The sequence below is a fragment of the Notolepis coatsorum genome (genome assembly GCF_963971535.1).
Source record: "Notolepis coatsorum genome assembly, chromosome: 7".
Lineage (NCBI taxonomy): Eukaryota > Metazoa > Chordata > Actinopteri > Aulopiformes > Paralepididae > Notolepis > Notolepis coatsorum.
In genome coordinates this window covers 1,125,962-1,151,884 of record NC_140171.1, presented here as the reverse complement: position 1 = coordinate 1,151,884, position 25,923 = coordinate 1,125,962, and the positions used below count along the sequence as shown (strand labels likewise).

Here is a 25,923-nt window from a genome sequence, read left to right as displayed (position 1 = left end):
CCACCCACCCACCTACCCAACCCCCCCCCCCCCCACCTACTCCAATGTAGTTTCTTCCCCCTCAAATGTATATACCGGTACTCTCTTTTTAGACTCTTTTTGTACTCTGGTATGTCATAAATGTCTAAATGTAACAGTACTGTCTACCTGTATGTCATGTATGATCAGGGGTTCTCAACCTTTCTGCTGCCAAGGCACCACTGTGTTCAATAAAATATTCCAGGGCAGCCCTACATACGATAAAGACTTTTCCGGTCCTGTCTTTTTTGCTACAATGATGACAAAAGTGCTTGCTTTCAAAATAATGTTTATTTAAGAAACCGGGAAACACATTTGTGTGTATATGCAGGCTATATAATGCATTATCTTTTTTTAATCTCAAGGCACCCCTGGGCAGCTCTCTGCAGCACCCCTGTTGAGAACCGCTGCTGTAGAGGCTGTTCCAGCCAGGTCTCCCCCGACAGAAGGGCCTTGGAATATGGGGAGAGATTACACAACACTCTGGGCCTCTCGTTCCACTTGCTCAGAGTGTTTGCTCAAATGCAACTCTTCGACTGCCTCCATGGGAGACTCTGTGGGAGGATTTATATGATCTGCGGAGGATGTAAACATAATTTCAAGTTTAGCCAAAATCTTTTGTAATGAATTCATTATTTAGTATTTAGTAGTATCATGTTTTTACAGTTAAAATACATTACAGTGTGTAGCAGTGGCCAAACAAGCTACTGTTTGTCTTTGCCTCATAGCCTAAACCAGGGGTTCCCAAACTTTTTCAGATCGAGACCCAAAAGAGAAATTTGGTGTTTCCCCCGGGACCCAAACTTACAAAAATACATCATGAATTGCCATAACATACATTTATAAACTACTGATAAAGAACAAAACAAACCATACATTTCAAATGTATATGAAATGTATTTATTTAATTATAAAAGTACATCACAGCAATAATCAGAGTGTAATGTTAAGTTGCTCACCACCTCATAATATATGTACAGTAAATACAATTTTGTAACACTTTTAACCATTGTGCCTCCCTAGAACTGCTGACACTCACTGGGCTTAAGAGATGAAATTATCAAAGCCATATCATTTTAACTGTTTACTATTTTAAAAAATCCCCATGATTAACATTAATAGCCTAATCTCAAGATATCTGTAACAAATTAGAAATATTTCCGAATTTTAACCACTTATATTCGTGTTCGTTTGATACCAAGTCCGTTTTTATTGAAAAAAAACTGAGAAACGGCCATATTCATCATCTATACATTTTTGACACCACATTACAGCGTGTGAAAACTCGACAAAATCCCTGTGAATAAGAATCTGCCATTATAAAAAAGAAAGGTTGACTAATTCGGTCAGAAATAGCGGAGACGCTAAACGTTAGTAAGCGCTGATTATTATTATTATATTCTGCGGGCGAGCACTACTCGATCTCCCGGTATTATTCTGAACACAGATCGCTGTCGGCCGAGCACCAGAGCACTTCCGCGCATGGAGCTCTAGTCACAGTTCCACATAGAAGCGGGGGCCGGCCTGGGGGGCTCGTTTTTCAGCGTGTGACACGCGATAGGGGAGAGGGAGCGGAGGAGAGGTGGAGGATGTGGTTGTTTTGGGCTGAGCGCTCTCTCGCTAGAGCGTTTCAAATCCTAATATTTTGACATAATGAAAATATATGTAAAATGAAGATATGGTACCAATTTCATGAAATAATAATAAACACAGACACCGCTGTGCTCACACCCCAAGAGTCTGGAGTGGTATTTTGTGCAATACCGTGTACTTTGCACAAGCCTCAAATACCGGCATGTAACTCGAGAACCGATGAACGGATTTTGTCGGATTTTGTCGCTATCGACAGGCAAGAAATAAGCCTTCAATTCAATATATATATATATATATATATTACAAAATATGCACACCCGAGCCACTAGGGGTCACCAAAGTGCTGGTGGGCAAATCGTCCTTAAAATGGCCCACATGTGGTACGTTGCAGGTTAAGAGGTTAACGTTATCCCCGGGGAGGAACTGCCAATGGTTGGAAGAGAAAGTACAAGGGGCAAATAAGAACATAAAAGAAAGAGATCATAAATATAATATAAGGTGCGGAATTCCTATACAGTACATACTGACAACATATCTACAGGAGTTGGCAGACATCTACAGATACGTACACAGAGTTATGTACACAGTAAGCCTGTTTGAATCACGATTGCAGAAATAAACATGATACTACTGTAGTGTACATACTGATATAGGCCTATATGCTATGACTAAAACATATGCTGGACTAGCATCCTGTCTGCCTGAGGTCTGGGCCATCACAACACTATAGGCACTGTAGAGACAGAGGGCAGATAGAAACACACTATATATCAACCACAATGATCATGTCCAATTCTTAATTCCTCGTGAAAAAAGCATTTCATAGAAAAGTATTCTGTATTTTTTTATGACAACTAATAAAGAAACTTGAAACTTGAAGACAATATCTCCCATCAGAAAACCTGCCTATATGATCACTTTTAGGCAATGCTCATCAGTTTTACTTCTGATTAGAGCAGTGCTTCTCAAACTTTTTCTGTCAGGCCCCCCTTTGGCGGACCAAAATATTTTGCCCCCCCCCCCCCCCCCCCCCTCGCCCCAACAAAATAGTCATGAAATGGGCCATGTTTAAATTTATTGAAATAACACCAATATCGTGACCTTTCATATTGGCCCTGTATTTTGTTTTCAGAGCTGTCATGGATGAAAAGCCAGCTTCACACAGATACTGTATGTGGTGCTGAATGGTATCAACACCTTAACTGCTGCATCATGAGATACTTGGTGGGCCATGAGATGAGATACTTGGTACTCAGCACCACATTCTGAAACTAGCTCTCCAGGTGGTATCAGATGAGATTTCAATGAGTTATTCCAAGAGTTTGGATGGAGATGTGTCAGGAAGCTTTGTCTCAATGTTGTCTGTAAAGGTTTTTTTTTATCCAGAGTAACTTGGTGATCCTTTTCTGTGTTTTATTAAATAATGATTTTCAGATTTTGAGAAATGGTATTTTCATGGAGAACAGTGCAGCTGCAACAGATAGCACTTTAGTGATAATTTTCTGTAATAAAAAAAAAAACCTTTTTTTTTTTTTTTTTTTTTAATAAATCTCAATGCCCCCCCTGTGATGCCTCTGCCCCCCACTTTGAGAAACACTGGATTAGAGGATGGTCCAGGTTCACCTGAGGTCTGCCTGGGTGGGGAGGTCTTGGGGAGCCATTGGAGGACAGCCGTCTCCTCCTCCTCCTCCTCCTCTGCTTTTTCCTGATTAGCACAGAGGAAGGATGAGGGGAAAGAAAACAATGTACAAAGAAACAATATAATGAAATATATTTCGATTTTCCTCTGCTTTCAATTTCTTTATATTCTTTTTTTTTATCCACTTTTTCTCCCATTTTCTATATCTTCTCCCATCCCAATTTCGTATCATCCAATTCAACCCTCCCCTGTCACGAACGCTGTTTCTTGCCTCCCACAAGCCGGCTGCAATGTGGACTAAGTCATACATAGCACAAGTCCCCTCCGGTACTTGAGGTAACAGCAGTCGCATCTTTTCACCTGCGCAGCTCGATCTCTCAGTGGCGAGGAGTAACGCGTGGGAGGCTCACGCTGCCCCCGACACTTCCTGATTCTACTGCGCAGGCGCACCAACCGACCTGTAGGAGTCGCTGTCCACAACGCCCGATCCCCACCCATCAGTTTCCCTCCCCCTAATACTGCCAATGTGTATTAGTACGAACGACCAGCTAAACTGAAAGCAATGTGGAGCGCTGGGCTCGAACAGGCGAGCCCAGCGTCTCCGTCATTCGTGGCGAGCGCCTTGCCCACTACGCCACGTAGCCGCCCATTATTAGTACATATGTTATGAATAGTTAAGACATTTAATGTGTATTTCTGGTACAGTACCTTGATGTATTCTCCGTGCTGCACACACCCTATGTCAAATACATACTTCCCAGGGCCAAGCGGCTGAAACACAAGGAAATAATAGTAGGACTAACGCTGCAGTAACATTCATTCATTCAATCTTTATTTAATCTGGAAGGATCATCGAGGGCTCTCATTTACAATGACGTCGAGAAATACAAAACATAATAAATCCAAAAAAAGAAAACAATATAGAAACAGAAAGTCAATCAATTAAACATAAAATTATTTAAAAACAACTGCAGACTGTGGTGAAGTGGTTTGCTATTAAATATTTTAACTGACTGATGGATACTAATGAATTGAGTTTTAAAATGCATTGCAAAACATTCCATGTTTCTGGGACACAGAAGCTAAAAGCTGCTAATTCAGTGCAAACTCTAGGAATCTTTTATTTTTTTATTTTTTTATCCCAATTTAGTCGTTATGCCAATCCCCCCCCCCCCCCTCCCCTACATGGTTGTTGTGCGCATGTTCCACCTACTGGTCGGTACAAGGGAACCCTGAAGTCTTCCCACATGCTTCCTCCGACACATGTGGAGACAGCCAGTGGCTCTCTTCTCACCTGGCAGCGAGGACTCTCATTGGTGAAGCGTAACGCGTGGGAGGTCACGCTGCCTTCACCATTTCCTGCCTTTCGCTGAGCAGGCGCCCAGACCTGACCTGTAGGTGTCGCTGTCCACAACGCCAGATTACCACCCTCGACTTCCCTCCCCCCTAACTCAGCCAAACGAGTTAGTATGATGATCGGCCCAAGTCGCAGGCAATGCTGACTCCGGGAGTCGAGACCGCAGCCTCTCGCATTGGTGTCCCCCAGGGTTCAGTACTTGGTCCCCTGCTGTTCTTCCTCTACATTCTCCCACTTGAACAGATCATCCGCAAACACGGCCTCCGATTCCACTGCTATGCTGATGACACACAGCTCTACCTTTCCACCAAGACCATCACTGCCGCCACCCACTCCACCCTCATCACCTGCCTTTCTGACATAAAAATCTGGATACAAAAAAACGTTCTTAAACTCAACTGTGACAAATCTGAACTACTCATCATTGGCCCAAATTCCCTGACCCGCCCCACCCAGGATTTTTCAGTCAACATCGAACGGCTCCATTGTCACCCCCTCCACCCACGTGCCTTCTTCCACCTCAGGAACATTGCCCGTCTACGCCCTTCACTATCCTTCTCTGCTGCCGAAACACTGACCCATGCACTCATCACTTCCCGACTGGACTATTGCAACAGCATCCTTTATGGCACATCCACCAAAATCCTCAACAAACTACAATACGTCCAAAACTCTGCTGCTCGCATGCTCACCTCCACCCGCCGCTCCGACCACATCACCCCCATCCTCCATGATCTCCACTGGCTCCCCATCATGTACAGGATTCAGTTAAAAATTCTACTCATCACCTTCAAAGCCCTCAACAACCTGGCCCCCTCCTACCTCTCTGACCCCTGACCTCCACCACACGCCTACCCTCAACAACCTGGCCCCCTCCTACCTCTCTGACCCCTGACCTCCACCACACGCCTACCCACTACCTCAGGTCTGCAGATGCTAACCTCCTCCAACCCATCAGGACTGAGCTCCGGACCTGGGGGGGCGACAGCCAGGGCCTTCGCTGCAGCTGCCCCCACCCTCTGGAACACCCTGCCCAACCATATCCGTCATGTCAGACACCCTCTCATCATTTAAAAAAGCCCTAAAAACCCACCTTTTTACCCTCGCCTTCAAGCCTTGAACTCCTTCCTCTCTCACCTTTTATATCATTTTTTAATTTTCATTTATTTCTTCTACTAAAACTGTATTGTTTATTTTGCTCTGTAACGTGTCTTCGGAAAAGCGCTATATAAAATGTATGTATTATTATTATTATTATTATTATTATTATTATTATTATTATTATTATTATTATTATTATTATTATTATTATTATTATTATTTTTTATTATTATTATTATTATTATTATTATTATCATATAGAGAATCTATAATATTATGACTGAAGACAATGACTGAAATTTTCTTTTTTTAAAGTCCCACATTTCCCGCTTAATATCCCACTCAATTCCGTGCTGGCATGTTGCAATGAGTTGCCGGACCATCTCGCACACTTCAGCTGAGGCTACATCCGATGCTCACATGGAAAGGACGTTAATTAAGGTCTGGCTTACGCTGTTGTTGACAAACGTCCCTTCGTATCTGTGGTTGGAGTGGACCATCTTTCCATCCGACTCCATCTTACCCTCTAGCCAAGAGCCCTCGCGCTTGGAGCCGGTGTCATGGTGACGGTATGAGCCCTTGCCGTGCCTGGTAATGAGAGAGGAGTATGTGTCTTTTAGATTAGATTAGATTGAAATATATTGTCATTATACAGCACAAGTACAGTACGACGAAAAGAAGTTTGGAATCCAACCATGGAGTGCAAATGTAACAGTAAAGTGCAACAGCAATATACAATGTACAGGTGATTAAACTGGGTACAAAATATATAAATGAGTACTACTGAGTGTAGTGCTAATCAGATGTATGTGCAGAGTTGTAATACCAATATGTACAGTCAGGGGCGTAGCTGGGGGGGGGGGGTAGTTTAGGATGATTCCAAGGGCCCAGCACTGGGGGGGGGGGCCCAACATTTTTTTTTTTTTCTTTTTTACTAGACATCACTCAGGTGCATTCTTGATGCTCTCATTGATACTATGTTTGTTTCTGAAGTGTGTGTGTGTGTGTGTGTGTGTGTGTGTGTGTGTGTGTGTGTGTGTGTGTGTGTGTGTGTGTGTGTGTGAGATATATAGAGAGAGAGGGGGGGCTTTGGTAGACTATTGCATTGGTCCATTCATTGAAGATGAACGCAATGCGACATCCTTTACTAGGCTCACCCACCAACAGTGCAGGTGCTGAACTGCTGATCCGAATGTATAGGTAAAAACCATATTATGCGTTTTCATCAATAAAAAGATTGCCAAAAAAAAATCCACTCGCGCGCTCACGCGCGCTCGCATTCACTGGGGGCCTACAAATACATTCTTTCATGGGGCCCAGAATCTGGAGATACACCCCTGTGTACAGTGATACAGGTATAAAGACACTATGGTAGTAAGTCATACTGGCCAGCAGCATAACTGAGTAGATAAGGGATATGTTCAGATAGATATAGTATCTACAGATATGCAAAAGGATTATGTGCCGGTATGTAGCCTACAGACAGGTAGATTATAGATATATACACGGTAAGAATAAATATATATAACGGTATATTCAGCATTATTGTAATGTACATGCTATCATACAGAGTTATATGGGTTATATGCAGGTGTATAAATAGGTATATAGGAGGATTATATGCATACAGATATGTATATATATATGCGGTAAATATGTAATGTATATATGCTGTATATACAGCACTGTTGTACATGCAATCATACAGAGTATATGGGTAGACTATAGTGAGGTGGGCAGTTAAGATTATTATGATTACTATATACTATGTTTACACCTGTTATCTTTTAATCTCTACATCCAGTGTTGCTACCCAGGAAATTATTTTGGAGTTATGACTATGAAAATAAGATGTGGGGGAGCCAGGAGTGTGACCTAAATATATGGGCCAGTGAGTGTGTAACGGACATTTTCAGATTTGATATGAATTTAGATTCGATTCGATTTTCGAATTCTTTACGTGTGAAAATGTGTTCCTACTACAGAGCTCTAATCATAGGGCTCTGTAGTAGGAGCACCATCGAGGTCATGGATCAGCTTCATACCGTCTTCTGTCCGACCTACAACATCTAAACCATGCCTGTTCTACTTCATTGCTGGGCTAAGTACTTCTATTCTATTCACATATGCTTACTACATGTATCTATTGCTCCTACTGTATGTCCGCCCACTGTCTACCCCTGTCCCCGTCTCCCTGTCTCTGTGAGTGGATGTCTCGTGGTGATGGCCAAGGTGGTGGATGTCTTGTGGTGATGGCCAAGGTGGTGGATGTCTCGTGGTGATGGCCAAGATGGTGGATGTCTCGTGGTGATGGCCAAGATGGTGGATGTCTCGTGGTGATGACCAAGGTGGTGGATGTCTCGTGGTGATGGCCAAGGTGGTGGATGTCTTGTGGTGATGGCCAAGGTGGTGGATGTCTCGTGGTGATGGCCAAGGTGGTGGATGTCTCGTGGTGATGGCCAAGGTGGTGGATGTCTCGTGGTGATGGCCAAGGTGGTGGATGTCTCGTGGTGATGGCCAAGGTGGTGGATGTCTCGTGGTGATGGCCAAGGTGGTGGATGTCTCGTGGTGATGGCCAAGGTGGTGGATGTCTCGTGGTGATGGCCAAGGTGGTGGATGTCTCGTGGTGATGGCCAAGGTGGTGGATGTCTCGTGGTGATGGCCAAGGTGGTGGATGTCTCGTGGTGATGGCCAAGATGGTGCGATCTTCTCTACGTCACCCGGGTCACCCCCATACTTCAAATGGATCAGAGCGGAATACATATACGTGTGCAAATGGAATATGACTCTGATATTTTGAGCTCCGAGCGTTTGACATTTAGCCTTTATCCTATTTTCATACTAGCCCTCGTTTCCCTATGCTTTTTCTGTTGTTGTTGTCCTTAGCTCTATTCTATTTAAATCTTTCAAAAGTTTTCTTATGTACCCCAGTTGCTATTGCATGTTGTACATATATGTGTTTTATATACCCATCGATCATCCATAGCAACACTATATCAAGTTCAAGTTGCTTTATTAGTTGTCATACAGAATACAGAATACTTTGCATGAAATGTTTCTTTCTGTGTTGCTCCTGAGAGTGTGCTAGATAATAACAAGATAGTGTAAAATAAGTATAATAAGTATAAAATAGAAAGTCAAGAAGTCAAGTACGTAAACAAGTGTAAACAACTAAATTGTTCAGTGTATCTATATATATATACTGGGGTGTACAGTGCGATATATATGTTGCACGTGCGACACTGACGTCAGTCTGTGCGATGAAAGGATTGACTTCAATAGCACTGGTGCGATGGCCCGCGATGGCCCGCTATCCACTTGGTACTTGTAGTCTTGTGCGATTAAATACAATGTCCCTTCTGCGTAAGACTCCATATATCAAACAACAAATCCCATAATCCCTAGCGAACAATATCCCCGCGAGTTGCGAGCAGTGACGTCATACCCGCTCGGCTCAGATCACAACACAGCAGGACTCGTCTGTCTCAGCAGCAGCAGCTCGTCTCAGCAGCGTTTGGAACGCGGACATTGAAACAGAGCTAGTGGATATTGTTGTCGCGACCCAAAACAAATCCCTGCTGTTTTATTCGGCAACGGGTCAAATGCATATAACATGCTTTGCAATCCTCGCATCATAAAGTCCGAAATGAACGTTACATTAGCATGAACTAACAACAAGCTGTTCAGAGCCATATAGAGAGAACAGCAGACGGGCAGAGTGAGGGGCAGACATTCTCCCTTCTCTGTGTGTGTGTGTGTGTGTGTGTGTGCGTTTGAAAAGATCACATGAAGTCAGACGAGTATATTATATTGATAGTAAATGTACTGAGGGTGGACAGATAATGTTGATATTTAAACATAAAAAATACAATACAAAATAAATGTATTCATGATCATGCAACATAAAACGGTTGCGTGTTGTGAGTTCCAAAACATTTAACTTAAAGTTTAAAGCTCAATATATCAAAACGTGGCACTTTACAGTGAACAGGAGGTCTATGTGTATTAAAAACAATAGATTGTTTTTCCTTTAAAAGTCTGGATGAGGTCAAAAATAAAAATGTCAAATGATATTTCCGTTGCCTTTTTTGAGTTGATCTAATGTTACTGATTGTGTTAAATGGGCTTATGTTATGATATCGTCTCATATCGATTGCAGGCACCTGCATCGTATCATATCGTGGCATATATCAGCAAATATCGTATTGTTGTCCAAAGAATCTATATCGTATCGTATCGTGATGAAACTGGTGATTCCCACCCCTAGTAGAGTCCATACACCCAACACCAAATCCCATAATTCCTTACACGTAACGTGTCTGGCTGTGTGACGTCAACTTGTCAGCATAAAATGACAGCCAAACATGGCACTGCAACTAAATAACACAAATACAATAGGCACATTTGTGACTGTTACAAATATAACACATTTTATACTTGTGCTACAAGATTTTGGCCTGTGCTACAAAACGATCAACCTCTGTAGCACCAGTGCTATGTGCAAAAAAAGTTAACGTACAGCCCTGTGGTACAAAAAATATTATCACCGACATCCAAGTTGGGGGATCCCTCTTTGAACGGCCCTTCTAAGGTTTCTCTCCTCCACATCGCCTGTGGTGCTTTTTTCCTATTGCTAGGTTTTTAGTGAGTTTTTCCTTACCTTCGCGTGGGGTATGTCTGGGAGTGTTGCATTTATTTAGGATTTTATGATGGTTTTTGTTCTTGGTTTATTATGATGTTTCTTCTTGACTTATTTAAAGAAGACTTGTCCAGCCCATAGGGGCATTACCTTGTGATTTCGGGCTTTACAAATCAATTTGATTTGATTTGATAGATGATATATACTGTGGACTACATAGCTTGGTTTTCCTCAGAAAAATACCAAATCTTATGTCAAATTCGCAAACAAAATGCAGTCTTAAAATCTGTAATGCCAATCTCAAACCGCAAACTCTATAGGCAAAAGAAAAAATCCCTGCTTGGTATTGTACTTTGTTTACGTGCTTATTATACTGTGCATTTGTCCAGATTTCACTTGACAGAGCCTGAGTTCAAGTTCAAGTTTCAAGTTTGTTTATTAATTGTCATAGTAAAATACAGAATACTTTATCAGAATCTCAAGATATGCAAAGGACAGACATACAGTCACCCCCCCCCCTCCTTTCTCTCTTTCTCTCTCTCTCTCTCCCCCCCCCCCCCTCTCTCTCTCTCTCTCTCTCTCTCTCTCTCTCTCTCTCTCTCTCTCTCTCTCTCTCTAACAGTAGGCTCTAACAGTAGGCTCGCCTCTAACAGTAGGCTCTATGCTTTTCCAAGAAGCATATTATTATGCACAAGTTACAACACCCATGCACACACACACACGCACAGACACACGTACAAACGCACACACACACACACAAACACACGCACACACACAAACACACACACGCAGCAGAAACACACACGTAGTAGACACCTGATTAGATTTTTCCAAGAACTAAACACCCGCATGCACACGCGCGGCACATGCATACACACACGTACAAACGCATACAGTACTGTAATTGCAAATCTGGTATGTCATGATAAATGTATAGATGTAGCAGTACTGTCTATCTGTATGTCATGTATGTCATATATGTTACGATGAATTGAAAATGGGGGACCCTGATGTAAACAAGACGAAAGTCTTTCTCTGGTCTGCATCCCCTTAACAATTGTATGTATTGAGCTGTACTGTACTGTACCCATTCTGCAATCTGTTAATAAAGTTTTCATTCATTCATTCATTCATACGCACACACCGTTTCAGTATATGTTCTGAATCACCCTTCCGCGGCAGAACAGATGAGGACAGTCAGCTGTCTTGTTGAGAGGGACCCCCTGTCTGGTGGTCAAGAGCCAGCCAGCGACTGCATAGTGACTGATCACATGCTTTGCCTAAACAGTAAAGCTGTGTGTGTGTGTGTGTGTCAGTGTGCGCACGGACGTGTGTGCGCGGGTGATTGATGGGCTGCACGCGGGCGCAGCAGAGAGGCGCGTGGCTGCTCTCAAGTCCGTGACGGACGTGACGTCTCAGAGGCGGAGAAAGACAACAAGACCCTTTTCCTTCCTCCTGGCGAGAGAGACGAGGAGGAAGAGCATAGATATCCATATAGAACACTAGATAGCTTAAGGCGGAGTCACCAGCGTCACTGAACCGCCGCCATCTTGCCAGGGGCAGCCTTGAGTGAGAGTGAGTGAGCTGCACAGACAAAAATACTCATAACTCGCTGAAATATTGACGGATTTACAAACGGGTTGGTTTGCTATAAACATCAAAGATGTAGTTATGATACTGCATACTTATAAAAAAAAATCTTTTTAAAGATGTTTTTTTTTTACAAACCGCTTGAATCATAGCCACGTTAATAATGCTTGTAATAAACCAAACCGTTTGTAAATCCGTCAATATTTCAGCGAGTTATGAGTATTTTTGTCTGTGCAGCTCACTCACTCTCACTCAAGGCTGCCCCTGGCAAGATGGCGGCGGTTCAGTGACGTCGCTCTCCAAATTGGCCGGCAGCGCGGGCAAGCTATCTAGTGTTCTATATATATATATGTGTTCTATATATATATCTATGAGGAAGAGTCCCAGGGACAGATATGGGGAGCGGTTTAGCGCCGGTTTACTCTGGTTAGGGGAGAATATTTTAGGTGATGATGCACGCCATTAGCATGTAGATGGAGTGAGGTTTCAAAACCAAGGTTTTTATAGCAATAGTCTACTGTTATACCAGTACATTTCAAGTAGTATACAGTCTGTTATACCAGTAAAGTAGAAATAGCCTACTGCTATCAGTAAAGTAGAAGTAGTATACTCTAGTCTATACTGTTATATCAGTAAAGTAGAGGTATTAAATCTACTGTTATATCAGTACAGTATACCAGTTTTACCAGTAAAAGTAGAAGTAGTCTACTGTTATACCAGTAAAGTAGAAGTAGTCGACTGTAAGGGCCAAATTCTAGAACATAGTAGAACCTTCTAGAAAGTTTGTGGTGATGTCATAATAGACTTTCTATAGAACATAAAACAGTCCGGCACGTTTGGGGAGATGTCATTGTAGGTTCTTTATCAACCGACGTACTACTCACCAGTAAGTAATTTGACCAGTGGAGTGGATCGTCGGCCCTCACAATAGTAAGAAAAGCCTGTTCCAGGAGGAAAAGGGATCAACACAAACTACTGGAGGAGCGCTGAAAGAAGGATACCAACAAAATGTCGAAACCTAAGAAGAGTGAGAAGACACAAAAGGTCCAGGAGGAAAAGGTCCGTAATGCCATTAATAAAAGGAAGTATAAGTTAGGTCAGCTAACTGGTCACATGAATAAGATGAATCAATTAATGGACGCGCACGACGACGGTAACTTGGAAGGTGTACAGACAGGATTGGTGGAATTCAACGGTCTGCTCGGAGAGTTCTGTGCGCTTCACACCGCAGTCCAGGCGGCACTAAGCAAAAACACAAGCCAGACCTCGGAAGAGGAGAGGAAGAACGACCAGGATGAATGGTTCACGCCGAAGGCTGACACGTTTTACAACTTCACAGTAAAGGCTGGCACCTGGATGAAAGAGGTGCATCAGCGTATAGCGGCGTCTAGGAAGCACCAAGGTGATGTCGGGCCTGAAGACGGTGCATCCGGCGTCGTAAAAAGGAAAAGGTCTAGAGCACCATCCAGGGCCATGGAGGGCCAGCGAGCCGCATCCAGAGTGTCCCGTAGGGACGGAATGGACTCGTACATAGATAAAAGGATTTCCGTCGTAGCACCAGCTCACGGGCAGGCCAGGCCTGCTCTCGAGGCCGTAGCAGAAAAGGAAGAACCTGTTTACAGTAGCAGCTCCAGAGCACCTGGCGGTGCTACGCAGAAAGAACAAGAGTCTAAGCAACAAGAGACCCAACGAGCCAGGGTGGATTTCCCAGTGAGGCAGCAATGCCATGCTACGCTGCCCCGTCAACAGATTCCTATATTCAGGGGAGAACCTATGGAGTACAGGCTATTCATCAGGGCCTTTGAACACGGAGTGGAGGCCAAGACAGATAGTAGCAGTGACCGGCTGTACTTCTTGGAGCAGTACACGGAGGGGCAGCCAAGAGAGCTGATAAGAAGTTGTCTTCACATGGAATCAGAACGAGGCTATCCCGAGGCAAGGAGGCTCTTGAAAGAGCATTTTGGAAATGGATACATCATCTCAATGGCGCTGGACTGGCTCCGCTCCTTTGGCTCCTGGCTCCGCTATCTCACTGGACGCCGCAACGCCAAGTTCAGCGACCTTGCCGAAATTGTCAACCTACAAGCTCAGGAAGCCCTACACCCTCTCTTCGGCAACATCACAGATGGAAACAAGAGCCAAGCTAAGGCTCACAAAGATGAGAAGACATCCAGAAAGAGCGGCGCTCTGGGAAGCTTCACAACAGCTGCTACAGCAGTCCAGAACCCGGTAGAGACTACAGCAAGGACCAAGGGGGATACACTCTGTGCCTTCTCCAACCCTTGCCTCTTCTGCCAAGGAGAACAGCATGCCATGGAGCAATGCAAAAAGATGAAGAAGTCTCATCACAACACGAAGATAGATTTTCTCAAGAGTAAAGGCCTATGTTTCAGCTGTCTGAAACAGGGTCACATGAGCCAGGCCTGCCAAGAAAAGATGAGCTGCCAAGTCTGCCAGCTTACCCACCCTACAGTTCTACATAAGACATGCAGCAAGGACATGAAGTGTGGCGTGTGCATGGAGGTGGTGTTCGAGAAGACCTGCCCCGGCCAGAGCCGCTTCGGCATCCTGTCCAACTGCAGCCACTGCTACTGCCTGAAGTGCATCCGCAAGTGGAGGAGCGCCAAGCAGTTCGAGAGCAAGATCACCAAGTCTTGCCCAGAGTGTCGGATCTTGTCCAAATTTGTGATACCGTGCGACTACTGGGTGGAAGACGAGGAGGACAAGCAGAAGCTAATTCAGAAATTCAAAGACGGCATGGGGAAAAAACCGTGTCAATATTTCGACGAGGGTCGCGGGACCTGCCGGTTTGGCTCCAACTGCTTCTACAAGCACGCCTTCCCCGACGGGCGCATAGAGGAGCCCCAGCCCCAGCGGAGGCAGGCTGAATAGGACCAAACGGATGGACTCTGAATGAATGAATGAATGAATTGAATGAATTATTTTATTTCGAATTTTCACAAATAAACAAACGAAAAGGATAGGTTTGAAGCCGAATACTTATAGAGCAACCTACCCCTAATTCAAAAAAACAAATTCAAAAAAAGTTAGTTTTCAAAATATAACAAAAATAAATCAACAATCAAAAATCAACAAAAAACGATCCAGAAAAGAACAAAAAAAGTTAAAGTTTGCAAGATAAAAAAAAAAAAAAAAAAAACAATCAACAAAAAAAAAAACGTTCCTGAAAAGAACATAAGCCAACATAGGAAAAATCTAAAATTCATCTGCAATACCAGAGTTTCATGGTAGAAAAAAAAGAAATAAAGATTGTAGGTTACATTTTACTATAAGATTCTAGAACCCTGTTTTTAAACATCTTTTTCAACTTAAAAATACTCCTGCTGTTTTTTATTTCATCCGGTATATTGTTCCAGAGTTTCACTCCTTTAACTGACACAGATATAAGTGTGGTTCGAGCTCTAGGCTGTTTCAAATTGAGTGTTCTTCTTAAAATATACGTCACCTCTCGTTCTTTAAACAAAATGTGTAAGTTACATGGCAGTTGATGACTTCTAGCTTTAAAACTATCTCTGCTGTTTTAAGGTCAACTAAGTCGAGGAACTTTAATGCCCTTTAGTTCAAAAAACAGTGTGTTTGTAGGATGGAGATAACTAACATTGTTCACAACCCTTATTGCCTTTTTCTGTAAGATGATAATAGGATTCAGATTCGTTTTGTATGTGTTTCCCCAAGTTTCTATACAGTAAGTTAGATATGGTAATAAAAGAGTACAATAAATTGTGTATAATGATCTCAAATTTAATTCTATGCGCAGTTTTTTTCTTTACATAGTTAATATGAGTTTTCCAGCTGAGGTTTTGGTCTATCACGACCCCTAAAAAAGTATATTCATTTACTCTTTCAAGATGAACATTATCTATGCATATCTCTACTTGAGTATCCGGATGTATTTTTTTTATTTCCAAACTAAATAAATTTAGACTTACTTATATTTAAGGAGAGTTTGTTAGTATCAAGCCAACATTTCAGCTTCCCCAGTTCACCTGTAATATTTGTTAGCAACTGTTGTAGGTCTGCACCTGAACAATTTTTTTTGGTATCATCTGCAAAAATCACAAATTTAAGTTTATCAGAAACATCAATGATATCATTAATATACAATATAAATAATTTCGGTCCTAAAATGGATCCTTGCGGTACCCCACATGTTATCACTTTGCAGGATGATCTGGTCTCCCCCATCTGCACACATTGGTTCCTATTTTCTATGTAACTTTTTATCCAACTGAGCCCTATCCCTCTAATTCCATACTTTTCAAGTTTTCTGAGTAAAATATCATGGTATCAATGGTATCAAAAGCTTTTTTCAGATCAATAAAAACTCCAACTGCATACTGTTTATTATCGATTGAATTTGTTAACTCTTCTGCTACCTGCATGAGAGCCATTGATGTGGATCTGTTAGTTCTGAATCCATACTGGCTATCAATCAATATCTCATTCTTATCAATAAAACTGTCCAGACGTGCAACAAAAAGTTTTTCCAGAATCTTTGAAAATTGAGGAAGTAAAGAAACAGGCCTATAATTTGTAAAAACTTTTTTAAGATGACTTCCTTTATAGAATTCCCTGATGTTTAGTTTAGTTTAGTTTATTTACGATCCACAGTAACAACTATACTCTTCCATTCCACGTAATGGATGTAGACCAGAGTTACCTCTCATTGTTCAACCATTCCCCATCATATGTGTCTCTGTTGGAGTAAGTGTAGACGCCATGACCATGACGCAGGTCTTCAGCCCAGCATCCTAAAGGATAAAGAGAAGGAGAACCTCAAACTGAGTTCAATCAAGACCCACAATGGGGGTTTGGTATTTTCCTGATGGGGAGTCAAACAACGAGAGTAGCAAGATACCTTTGAATGAACTGGGTCCCAAGGGTGAAAAACTACATTTCCCATTTAGGTCCACAGCTGATTTAATTTTTAATATGAAACTGTAGGATTTGGGTGTGTCTCTTCTCAGTTTTTGGGGGGGGGGGGGGCAGTAACAACAGGGTTGTCAGGCCTCTGGTTGATTCAACCTCTATACCCTTCTCTCTACCTTGACTCTTATCTCTGGGCAGGTGTCTGGTTTGATTGATTGAAAATTGTATTAACAGATTGCAGAATGGCTCAATACACACAATTGTTAAGGGGATGCAGACCAGAGAAAGACTTTCGTCTTGTTTACATCAGGGTCCCCCATTTTTTATTAATAACAACTTATTATGATGTTTCTTCTTGACTTGTTTAAAGTTTAAAGTTTCAAGTTTCTTTATTAGTTGTCATACAAAAATACAGAATACTTTTATATGAAATGCTTTTTTCTGTTTTGCTCCTGAGAGTGTGCTAGATAAAAATAGATAAAGTATAAAATAGAAAGTCAAAAGTACGTAAACAAGTGTAAACAAAAGTGTTCATCAATATAGATATATACAATATACAATACAGAGTCGAAAAAATTTACACTACAATACAGTATACAGTACAATGCAGAAATGGGATGAGGTACAACTTAGGGTACGGTGCAAGTTGTAGTTGAAGAAGACTTGTCCAGCCCATAGGGGCATTGCCTTGTGATTTCGGGCATTACAAATAAATTTGATTTGATTTGATAGATGATATATACTGTGGACTACATAGCTTGGTTTTGCTCTGAAAAATACCAAATCTTATTTCAAATTCGCAAACAAAATGCAGTCTTAAATCTGTGGAGGGGTGTTGTCGGTCCTCAAGGCCTTCCACTGGGCTTTTCGGCAGAACCATGACTAGAATGTGGGGGAGAACGTGGGGTGTGGTACTTAGCTCTCTCTGTAATAACATTTATTTTTTATTTCAGTCATAGAAAATAAGTCCAAACTTCTACTTTTACAAAATAAATAGCATGATCATGCATTATTATTTTTTACGTTTAAATAGCAACATTATCTGGCCATCCTCCTCTGACCTTGTCTGGTCTTTCCAAAGTCCCAAGAGACAGGACAGTAATATATATATATATTTGTGGAAAAGGCTCCCTCTTGTCTAATATATTACACTCTTATACTAAACATATAAAGGTACCAAAATGTGATAGTGATTGATCTATGGTGGTATCCCTGGATGGTATCCCTGGCAGACAGAGTACTCAGGGCGTGTGCAGACGAGCTGGTGGATGTCTTCACGGACATCTCCAACACGTCCCTGCTACGGTCCATAGTCCTTGTCCCCAAGAAGAACACCATCGTCCCTGTCCGCATGAAAGCAAAAGCCCTCTGCTTGAATGACTACTGCCCTGTAGCTCTCACTTCCACCCTCATGAAGCGCTTTGAGCGGATGGTCAAAACCCACATCACCTCCTCACTACCGGAGACATTGGACCCACTACAGGTCGCCTACAGACCAAACTATAGTCGACGCCCTCGCCCTCACCCTCCACACCGCCCTCGCCCTCACCCTCCACACCGCCCTCTCCCACCTGGACCAGAGGGACACATATGTGAGAATGCTGTTTATCAACTACAGCTCAGCATTCAACACCATTGTGCCCTCCAAACTCACTATCAAACTCGAGGGACCTAGGACTCGACCCAGCCCTGTGCAGCTGGATCCAGGATTTGCTGACAGGCAGATCCCAGGCTGTGAGGATGGGCTCCATCCCCTCCTCCACTGACTCTCAGCACTGGTGCCCCCCCCCACGGCTGCGTACTCAGCCCCCTTCTGTACTCCCTGTTCACACATGACTGTGTGGCCACACAGAGTTCCAAGTTCAAGTTTGCTGACGACACGACGACAGTCATTGACCTGATCACTGGCAAGTATAGAGAGGACTTTACTCACTATCTTCACATGCACCATAGGAGAAATTCAGTCAAAATCGAACAAAACCTAGCATTAGAGGAATATGATAAATGATTTGTTGTTGGAGGTGTTTCTTTTTTAACAAACAGCAGTCCACCATGAACATCCACAAATCATGTTAAACCCAGATTCGGCTCAAACAAGGGACAAAACACGTTTTGCAATTATGCCACATCAATGTGGAACGCCCTACCCACAGCCGTAAAGGAATGTGAATCACTACCCACTTTCAAAACCACTCTCAAAGAGCACCTGCGGGAGACTGCAATTCGAAACTGGCCCCTGTAAATGTCCTAACCCAACCCCCTCCAATGTACAGTAAATGTCCTAACCCAATAATACACGAGACCCTCTTCTTGGGACCAAGTAAGGTTTCGTGGATAATCCAATGTACAGTTACCCCACCCCGCCTAACCACCCCCCCACCCAACCCACCCAACCACCTCCAATGTACAGTCCCCCCCCCCACCCCACCTACCCAACCCCCCCCCCTCCAATGTACAGTTTCTTCGTCGAATGTATATACTCTCTTTTTTAGACTCTTTTTGTATCACAAACGGTACTGTATTTGTAAATCTGGTATGTCATAAATGGATAGATGTAGCAGTACTGTCTATCTGTATGTCATCATGTATGTCATATATGTTATGATAAATTGAAAGTGGGGGACCCTGATGTAAACCAGACGAAAGTCTTTCTCTGGTCTCTGCATCCCCTTAACAATTGTGTGTATTGAGCTGTACTGTAGCAAGAAAAACAAGAAGATACAAAAAAAGAGGGCGGGCTTGAGATGGGTCAATCGCTACAATACCTTCATATTTGGATCCATCTGGATAGTAGAAGGTACCCTCTCCGTGTTTCATATTCTGGTGATAGTCTCCCACATATCTGGCTCCATTCTTAAACTGGTATGTCCCCTGTTGGAGCAGAAACATGTCTATCAAATATATGAGTCAGTGAAGAGTCAGTCCAAGTCAGTCAGAAGATCCTTAAGAACTTCTACTCATGTACAATAGAGAGTATCCTGACTGGCAACATCACCTCCTGGTTTGGGAATAGCACTGCACAAGACCGAAGCAGACTACAAAGAGTGACACGTTCAGCCGAACGCACAATTGGAGGGGGGCTCCCCACCCTCCAGAACATTTACAACAAGCGTTGCAAGGGCAAGGCTAAGAGAATCATTAAAGACTCCAGTCACCCGAACAACTGCCTCTTTGAACTGCTGCGGTCAGGCAAGCGATACCGGAGTCTCAAGGCGAGCACAGAAAGACTCAGAAGAAGCTTCTATCCCCAGGCCATCAGGCTGCTAAACGAACAATGAACACTACACAACAACAACCACCAAACGCACATAGCACACACATCCACACGCACACACTCACTTTAAACAAACACACTGTAGCACCCACTCCACACACTTTATAGCACACACCCACTTTAAACAAACACACTGTAGCACCCACTCCCCACACTTTATATTTATTGATGAAGGATTGCACTACAACTCGTACACCTTACTGTAAATTGTACCTAAATTGTACCTCATCCCATTTCTGCTTTGCACTATATAGTACTGTACATTAGTACACTGCACAGTATTGTATATTATATGGTAACTCAGAACATTGTACATAGGTCTATACCGAACACTGTGACCTCATTTTCTTCTTCTAAATTACATGCTATACTATGTTATTTGATACTATCTTGTCTAGCACAGTCTCTGGAGCGTAACAGTAAGAAGCATTTTGTATGAAAGTATTCTGTACTTCTGTATGACAACTATTAAAGAAACTTGAAACTTGAAACTTGAAACTTGAGAGGACATTACTTAAGCTGTTTAAAGGGGCACCTCACCACAAAACAATGCTGATTCATTTTGCACATAATCTCACAGACACATCCAAAAACTCTAAAACAGTTTTGCACAAATTAATTTAGTTTGACAGTTATTAAGAGTAAATGAGTTTGAATATGGTCACCACCAGTTATGTAATCAGGGACGTTGAAACCTTGCGTTGTGTTAATTACAGCTCCATGAAATGATGTAGATGAAACGATAGCAACACTGTGTCTTATAGGGAAGCTTTGGGTGGCCAGAAGACTTGTGGTCTAAAGACGCATTAAAACCATACTTTTCTTTTGATCCACTTTTTCTCCTCCTTTTTCTATTTTTCTCACATCCCAATTTTAGCCGTGCCAATTCTCCCCTCCCCTGTCTTGAACGTTGCTCGCATGTGCCCTCCACTGGACGGTCATAGGGAGGATAGAGGCCTTGCATCACATGTCCCCTCCGATACATGTGCAGGCAGCCAGTCGCATCTTTTCCCCTGCCAGCGCAGACTCTCATTTGGCGAGGAGTAACGTGTGGGAGGCTCACACTGCCCCCGCCATTTTCCTGTCTCTGCTGTGCAGGCGCCCCGACCGACCTGTAGGAGTCGCTGTTTACAACGACCAGATTACCACCCATCGACTCCCCTCCCGCTAACTCTGCCAATTGAGTCAGTATGACGGCCGGCCCGAGCCGGAGGCAACGCCGACGGCCAGATTCAAACCCGGTGTCTCTTGCGTTGGTGACGAGCGCAATGTCCGCTGCGCCACCCAGCCGCCCTACATTAAAAATCATTATTAAAGTAAAGTTGATACAATAATGTAAACAACATAGGAGCACATTTCTAATAGAAACGGCTGCTGGCCATGATAGGTGTGAACCCATCTGTACCTAAATTGCACCTCATCCCACTTCTGCCTTGCACTATATAGTATTGTATATTAGTACACCGCATAGTATATTGTATATTGTATGGTAACTCAGTTACGTTTATTCTGCATCGAACATTGTACATATGTCTATACTGAACACTGTGACCTCATTTTTTTTTTTTACTTCTAATTTACATGCTATACTATGTTATTTTATTTCATACTTATCTTGTCTTGCACAGTCTCTGGAGCGTAACAGTAAGAAGCATTTTGTATAAAAGTATTCTGTACTTCTGTATGACAACTATTAAAGAAACTTGAAACTTGATCTGCATGTCCTAGAAATGAACCATTTCTTACCTGGCCAGACCTTTTCCCGTTCTCATACTGGCCCTGGTACGAGTCCCCGTTGGGGAACACTGCCTTCCCAGCTCCGTGTCTATCCCCAGCGTCATTACGCTCCCCTTCATATTTCTGTGTGGCAATACACACACACACACACACACACACACCAACAAGTTGCACTCAAAAGATGCTTCAAAAGGTCAAAGATTCTCCCCATCTACCGATCAACACAGACATCTACCAATCCACCTATACTGCCCGTCTACCATCTAGAGAATTCTTCACTATGAATTGAAAATGGGGGACCCTGATGTAAACAAGACAAACGTCTTTCTCTGGTCTGCATCCCCTTAACAATTGTGTGTATTGAGCCGTACTGTATTGTACCGTGCAGGTGATTGATTGATTGATTGATAAATGTATTTAACAGATTGCAGAATGGGTACAATACAGTACAGCTCAATACACACAATTGTTAAGGGGATGCAGACCAGAGAAAGACTTTCGTCTTGTTTACATCAGGGTCCCCCATTTTCAATTATTTGTGGATCCCGCCCTCAGTGTGGGATCCCACTGTTCCCTGGCACCAAGGAAACTATAAAAGAAGGAAGGGTCAGAATACCAGTCAGTGTTCTATGCTCTGCTTGGTACCAGACTTTGGTGCCAGTTCTATTGAAGCCTATATTCAAATTCAAAATATACCAGCTAGCTGTTCCTAATTTATGCAAATGACATGTCGTCAGCTTGTGACTGCAACTTGTTCCTGTTTGCGGACGACTCAGCCCTGCTGGTCTCTGACAAGAACAAGTTACAGGTTGAAAAAACCCTCAGCTCGGAACTAGGCAAAATCTGCACCTGGCTCGCTGATAACAAACTATACACCTGGGTAAAACAGAGTCCATTCTCTTCGGTTCCAATAACAAACTCAGCAAGACCGACGGCTTTTCGGTTACAGTGGGTGACAAATAATATTGTCACAAGGAAAGAAGAAATTACCTACCTGGGTTCCATCCTAGAGGCAAATCTTTCCTGTGACAAAATGGCATCCAATGTAATAAAAAAAGTCAACCAACAAACTTGATTCTTGTACCGGATCTCCTCTCTGGTAAACAAGAATACCCTGAAGACTCTGGCAGGAGCACTCATTCAAGGGTACTACGACTATGCCTGCACCTCATGGTACCAAAGCACCTCAAAGGCACTAAAAACAAAATTACAAACATCTCAAAACAAACTGGTCAGACTACTGCTTGACCTTACTCCTAGAACCCACCTCACCCCTGCCCACTTTGACAACCTAGGATGGCTAAGAGTAGACGACAGAGTACAGCAACTTGCAATGGGCCTGGTCTACAAGATACACTACACGACCAAGGTACCCATGTACATGTCAAAATACTTCCCAAAGGTCAGTGAATACCACGACCACAACACCAGAGGGAGCTCCACCAATCATGTTAAACCCAGATTCGGCTCAAACAAGGGACTAAACACGTTTCGCAATTATGCCACATCAATGTGGAACGCCCTACCCACAGCTGTAAAGGAATGTGAATCACTACCCACTTTCAAAAGCACTCTCAAAGAACACCTACGGGAGACTGCAATTCGAAACTGGCCCCTGTAAATGTCCTAACACAACCACCTCCAATGTACAGTAAATTACCAAGTATGGTCTTGTCAATATTCCAATGTACAGTTTTGCTTGTACAGTTGTACAGTGTCCCCCACCCACCCCTCCTACCCAACCTCCCCCCCCACCCCCCCACTCCTACCCAACCACCTCCAATGCACAGTCCCTACGTCAAATGTATTCTTTTTTCTGGACTCTTTTCATATCACAAACAGTACTGTATTTGCAAATCTGGTATGTCATAAATGTATAGATGTAGCAGTACTGTCTATCTGTATGTCGTGTATGTCATATATTACGATGAATTGAAAATGGGGGACCCTGATGTAAACAAGAGGAAAGTCTTTCTCTGGTCTGCATCCCCTTAACAATTGTATGTATTGAGCTGTACTGTACTGTACCCAATTCTGCAATATGTTTTTTTTTTTTTTTTAACTTCATTTTTTTTTTTAGCGTTTATCGCTTTTCTGGTCAAGCATGACCGACAGATACAGGGTGAAACGGGATATAGAGCAGGGGAAGACATTCGGCAAATGACGGCGGGTCCGGGAATCGAACTCGGAGTCAACCAGATCCGTGACGCAGCACGGTATTCCCCGACGCAGAAATAGCGTCGAGATATGCGGTGAGCTACTGGAGCCCCCCATTCTGCAATATGTTAATAAAGTTTTCAATCAATCAATCACTTACCCCGAGGGAAACAAGGTCGGACTCGTCATCTTCATGCTCAAACCCCTCGGATTCGACATCAGACATGTTTAACTTACTTTGTATAAGCTGCTTATTTATCTAATGTATCCGTGTTAGTTCATATAACTGACAAAGCTGTCTACTTAACGTTGCCTCTCGGTCTCAAATCGGTTGCCATGACGACGTTGTTGTGTCAACTCAAACTGTAATCCAATAGCTCTGGTGAAATGGCGAACACGTGACCAAACAAAGTAGTGAAATAATTGTCTTCTGGCGTTTTCGTTTTCTCTCCCATATGATTTTATTTCATTTGGTCAATCCTTTTCAGATGTGTATTAACTATTTTCACATCACACCGAAACTGATTGGCCAATTGATACATTTTTATTTTAAACAAACCGCTCATTTGATATTTCAATCTTATGAGCAGCTATATCAGCTGTGTATCAGTATATCACTTATATGTGTTTGATTGTAACGTTAAACTGCTCTTGGAAATGTTTCTACATCACATCAGCACCGAAGGTCCCGGGAGATGAAAAACGGGAGATTATCAATTATTAGCCTGTCAGTCGTGATTTTGAGCAAAAAACGTGTTCCCTGACCGGGAATCGAACCCGGGCCGCGGCGGTGAGAACGCCGAATCCTAACCACTAGACCACCAGGGAAGGATGAGGACACGCATGCGCATCGTCGTCAATAAACGGTCTGATTAACCGAAGTTTGTTACGGTTTGGGCTTGTTGTTAAGAGTGGACACTTACGATATCATCTCTGATGTGTGTAAAAGGGAATGTCATTGGAATAAGCACTTTTAATGGTTGAATCTCTGCTGTCCTCGTGCGCGGCTCTCAGCTCTTGGCGATAGCCCACTCGACAACAATACTATAGGCTTTTCACCGAACCTTTGTGTAGTTCTCTTTCTTCTAACATGGCTGCCTATAACAATTGGTAAGCACTTTCAAAAGAAAATGGTCATTCTTTGTCCAGTGGTAGAACTTGAAGGTGGTGAATATCTTTTGTGCGCCGCCCCGCAAACCGCCCAACGCATCACCGGTTCACCAGTAATTGAGGCTGTCCAGCATAAATGGTTTGATTGATTGATTGATTGATTGAAAAGTTTATTACCAGGTTGCAGAATGGGTACAGTACAGCTCAATACATACAATTGTTAAGGGGATGCAGACCAGAGAAAGACTTTCGTCTTGTTTACATCAGGGTCCCCCATTTTCAATGCATCGTAACATGACATATATGACATACAGATAGACAGTACTGCTACATCTATACACTTATGACATACCAGATTTGCAAATACAGTACTGTTTGTGATACAAAAAGAGTCCAGAAAAGAGAGTATATACATTTGACGTAGAAACTGTACATTGGAGGAGGTTGGTTGGGTGGGGGGGGGGGGGGGGGGGGGGGGGGTAAGAGGGGTGGGTGGGTGGGGGACACTGTACAACTGTACAAGCAAAACTGTACATTGGAATATTGACAAAACCATACTTGGTCATTTACTGTACATTGGAGGGGGTTGGGTTAGGACATTTACAGGGGCCAGTTTCGAATTTCAGTCTCCCGTGTTCTTTGAGAGTGTTTTTGAAAGTGGGTAGTGATTCGCATTCCTTTACAGCTTTGGGTAGGGCGTTCCACATTGATGTGGCATAATTGCGAAACGTGTTTAGTCCCTTGTTTGAGCCGAATCTGGGTTTAACATGATTTGTGGAGCTCCCTCTGGTGTTGTGATCGTGGTATTCACTGACCTT

At 42.9% G+C, this 25,923-nt stretch overlaps 1 protein-coding gene across 2 annotated transcripts; it reads right to left on the bottom strand.

Moving 5' to 3' along the window:
- Positions 1 to 410: 410 nt before the first annotated feature.
- On the bottom strand, positions 411 to 24,292 carry LOC311232027 (radial spoke head 1 homolog). 2 transcript variants are annotated; one of them, XM_084318691.1, is made up of 8 exons: positions 24,156 to 24,292; positions 21,848 to 21,961; positions 19,593 to 19,698; positions 16,619 to 16,709; positions 6,161 to 6,296; positions 3,959 to 4,021; positions 3,235 to 3,316; positions 411 to 593 (listed from the first exon to the last, which is right to left on the bottom strand). In XM_084318691.1, the coding sequence occupies exons 1-8, from the start codon at positions 24,219 to 24,221 to the stop codon at positions 490 to 492; spliced, it is 762 nt and encodes a 253-aa protein (XP_084174817.1). In that variant the 5' UTR covers positions 24,222 to 24,292; the 3' UTR covers positions 411 to 489. The 2 variants fall into 2 exon arrangements, with proteins under 2 accessions (XP_084174817.1, XP_084174818.1); XM_084318692.1 differs by lacking the exon at positions 21,848 to 21,961 and having other exon boundaries at positions 24,156 to 24,276.
- Between the last annotated feature and the right edge of the window lie 1,631 nt (positions 24,293 to 25,923).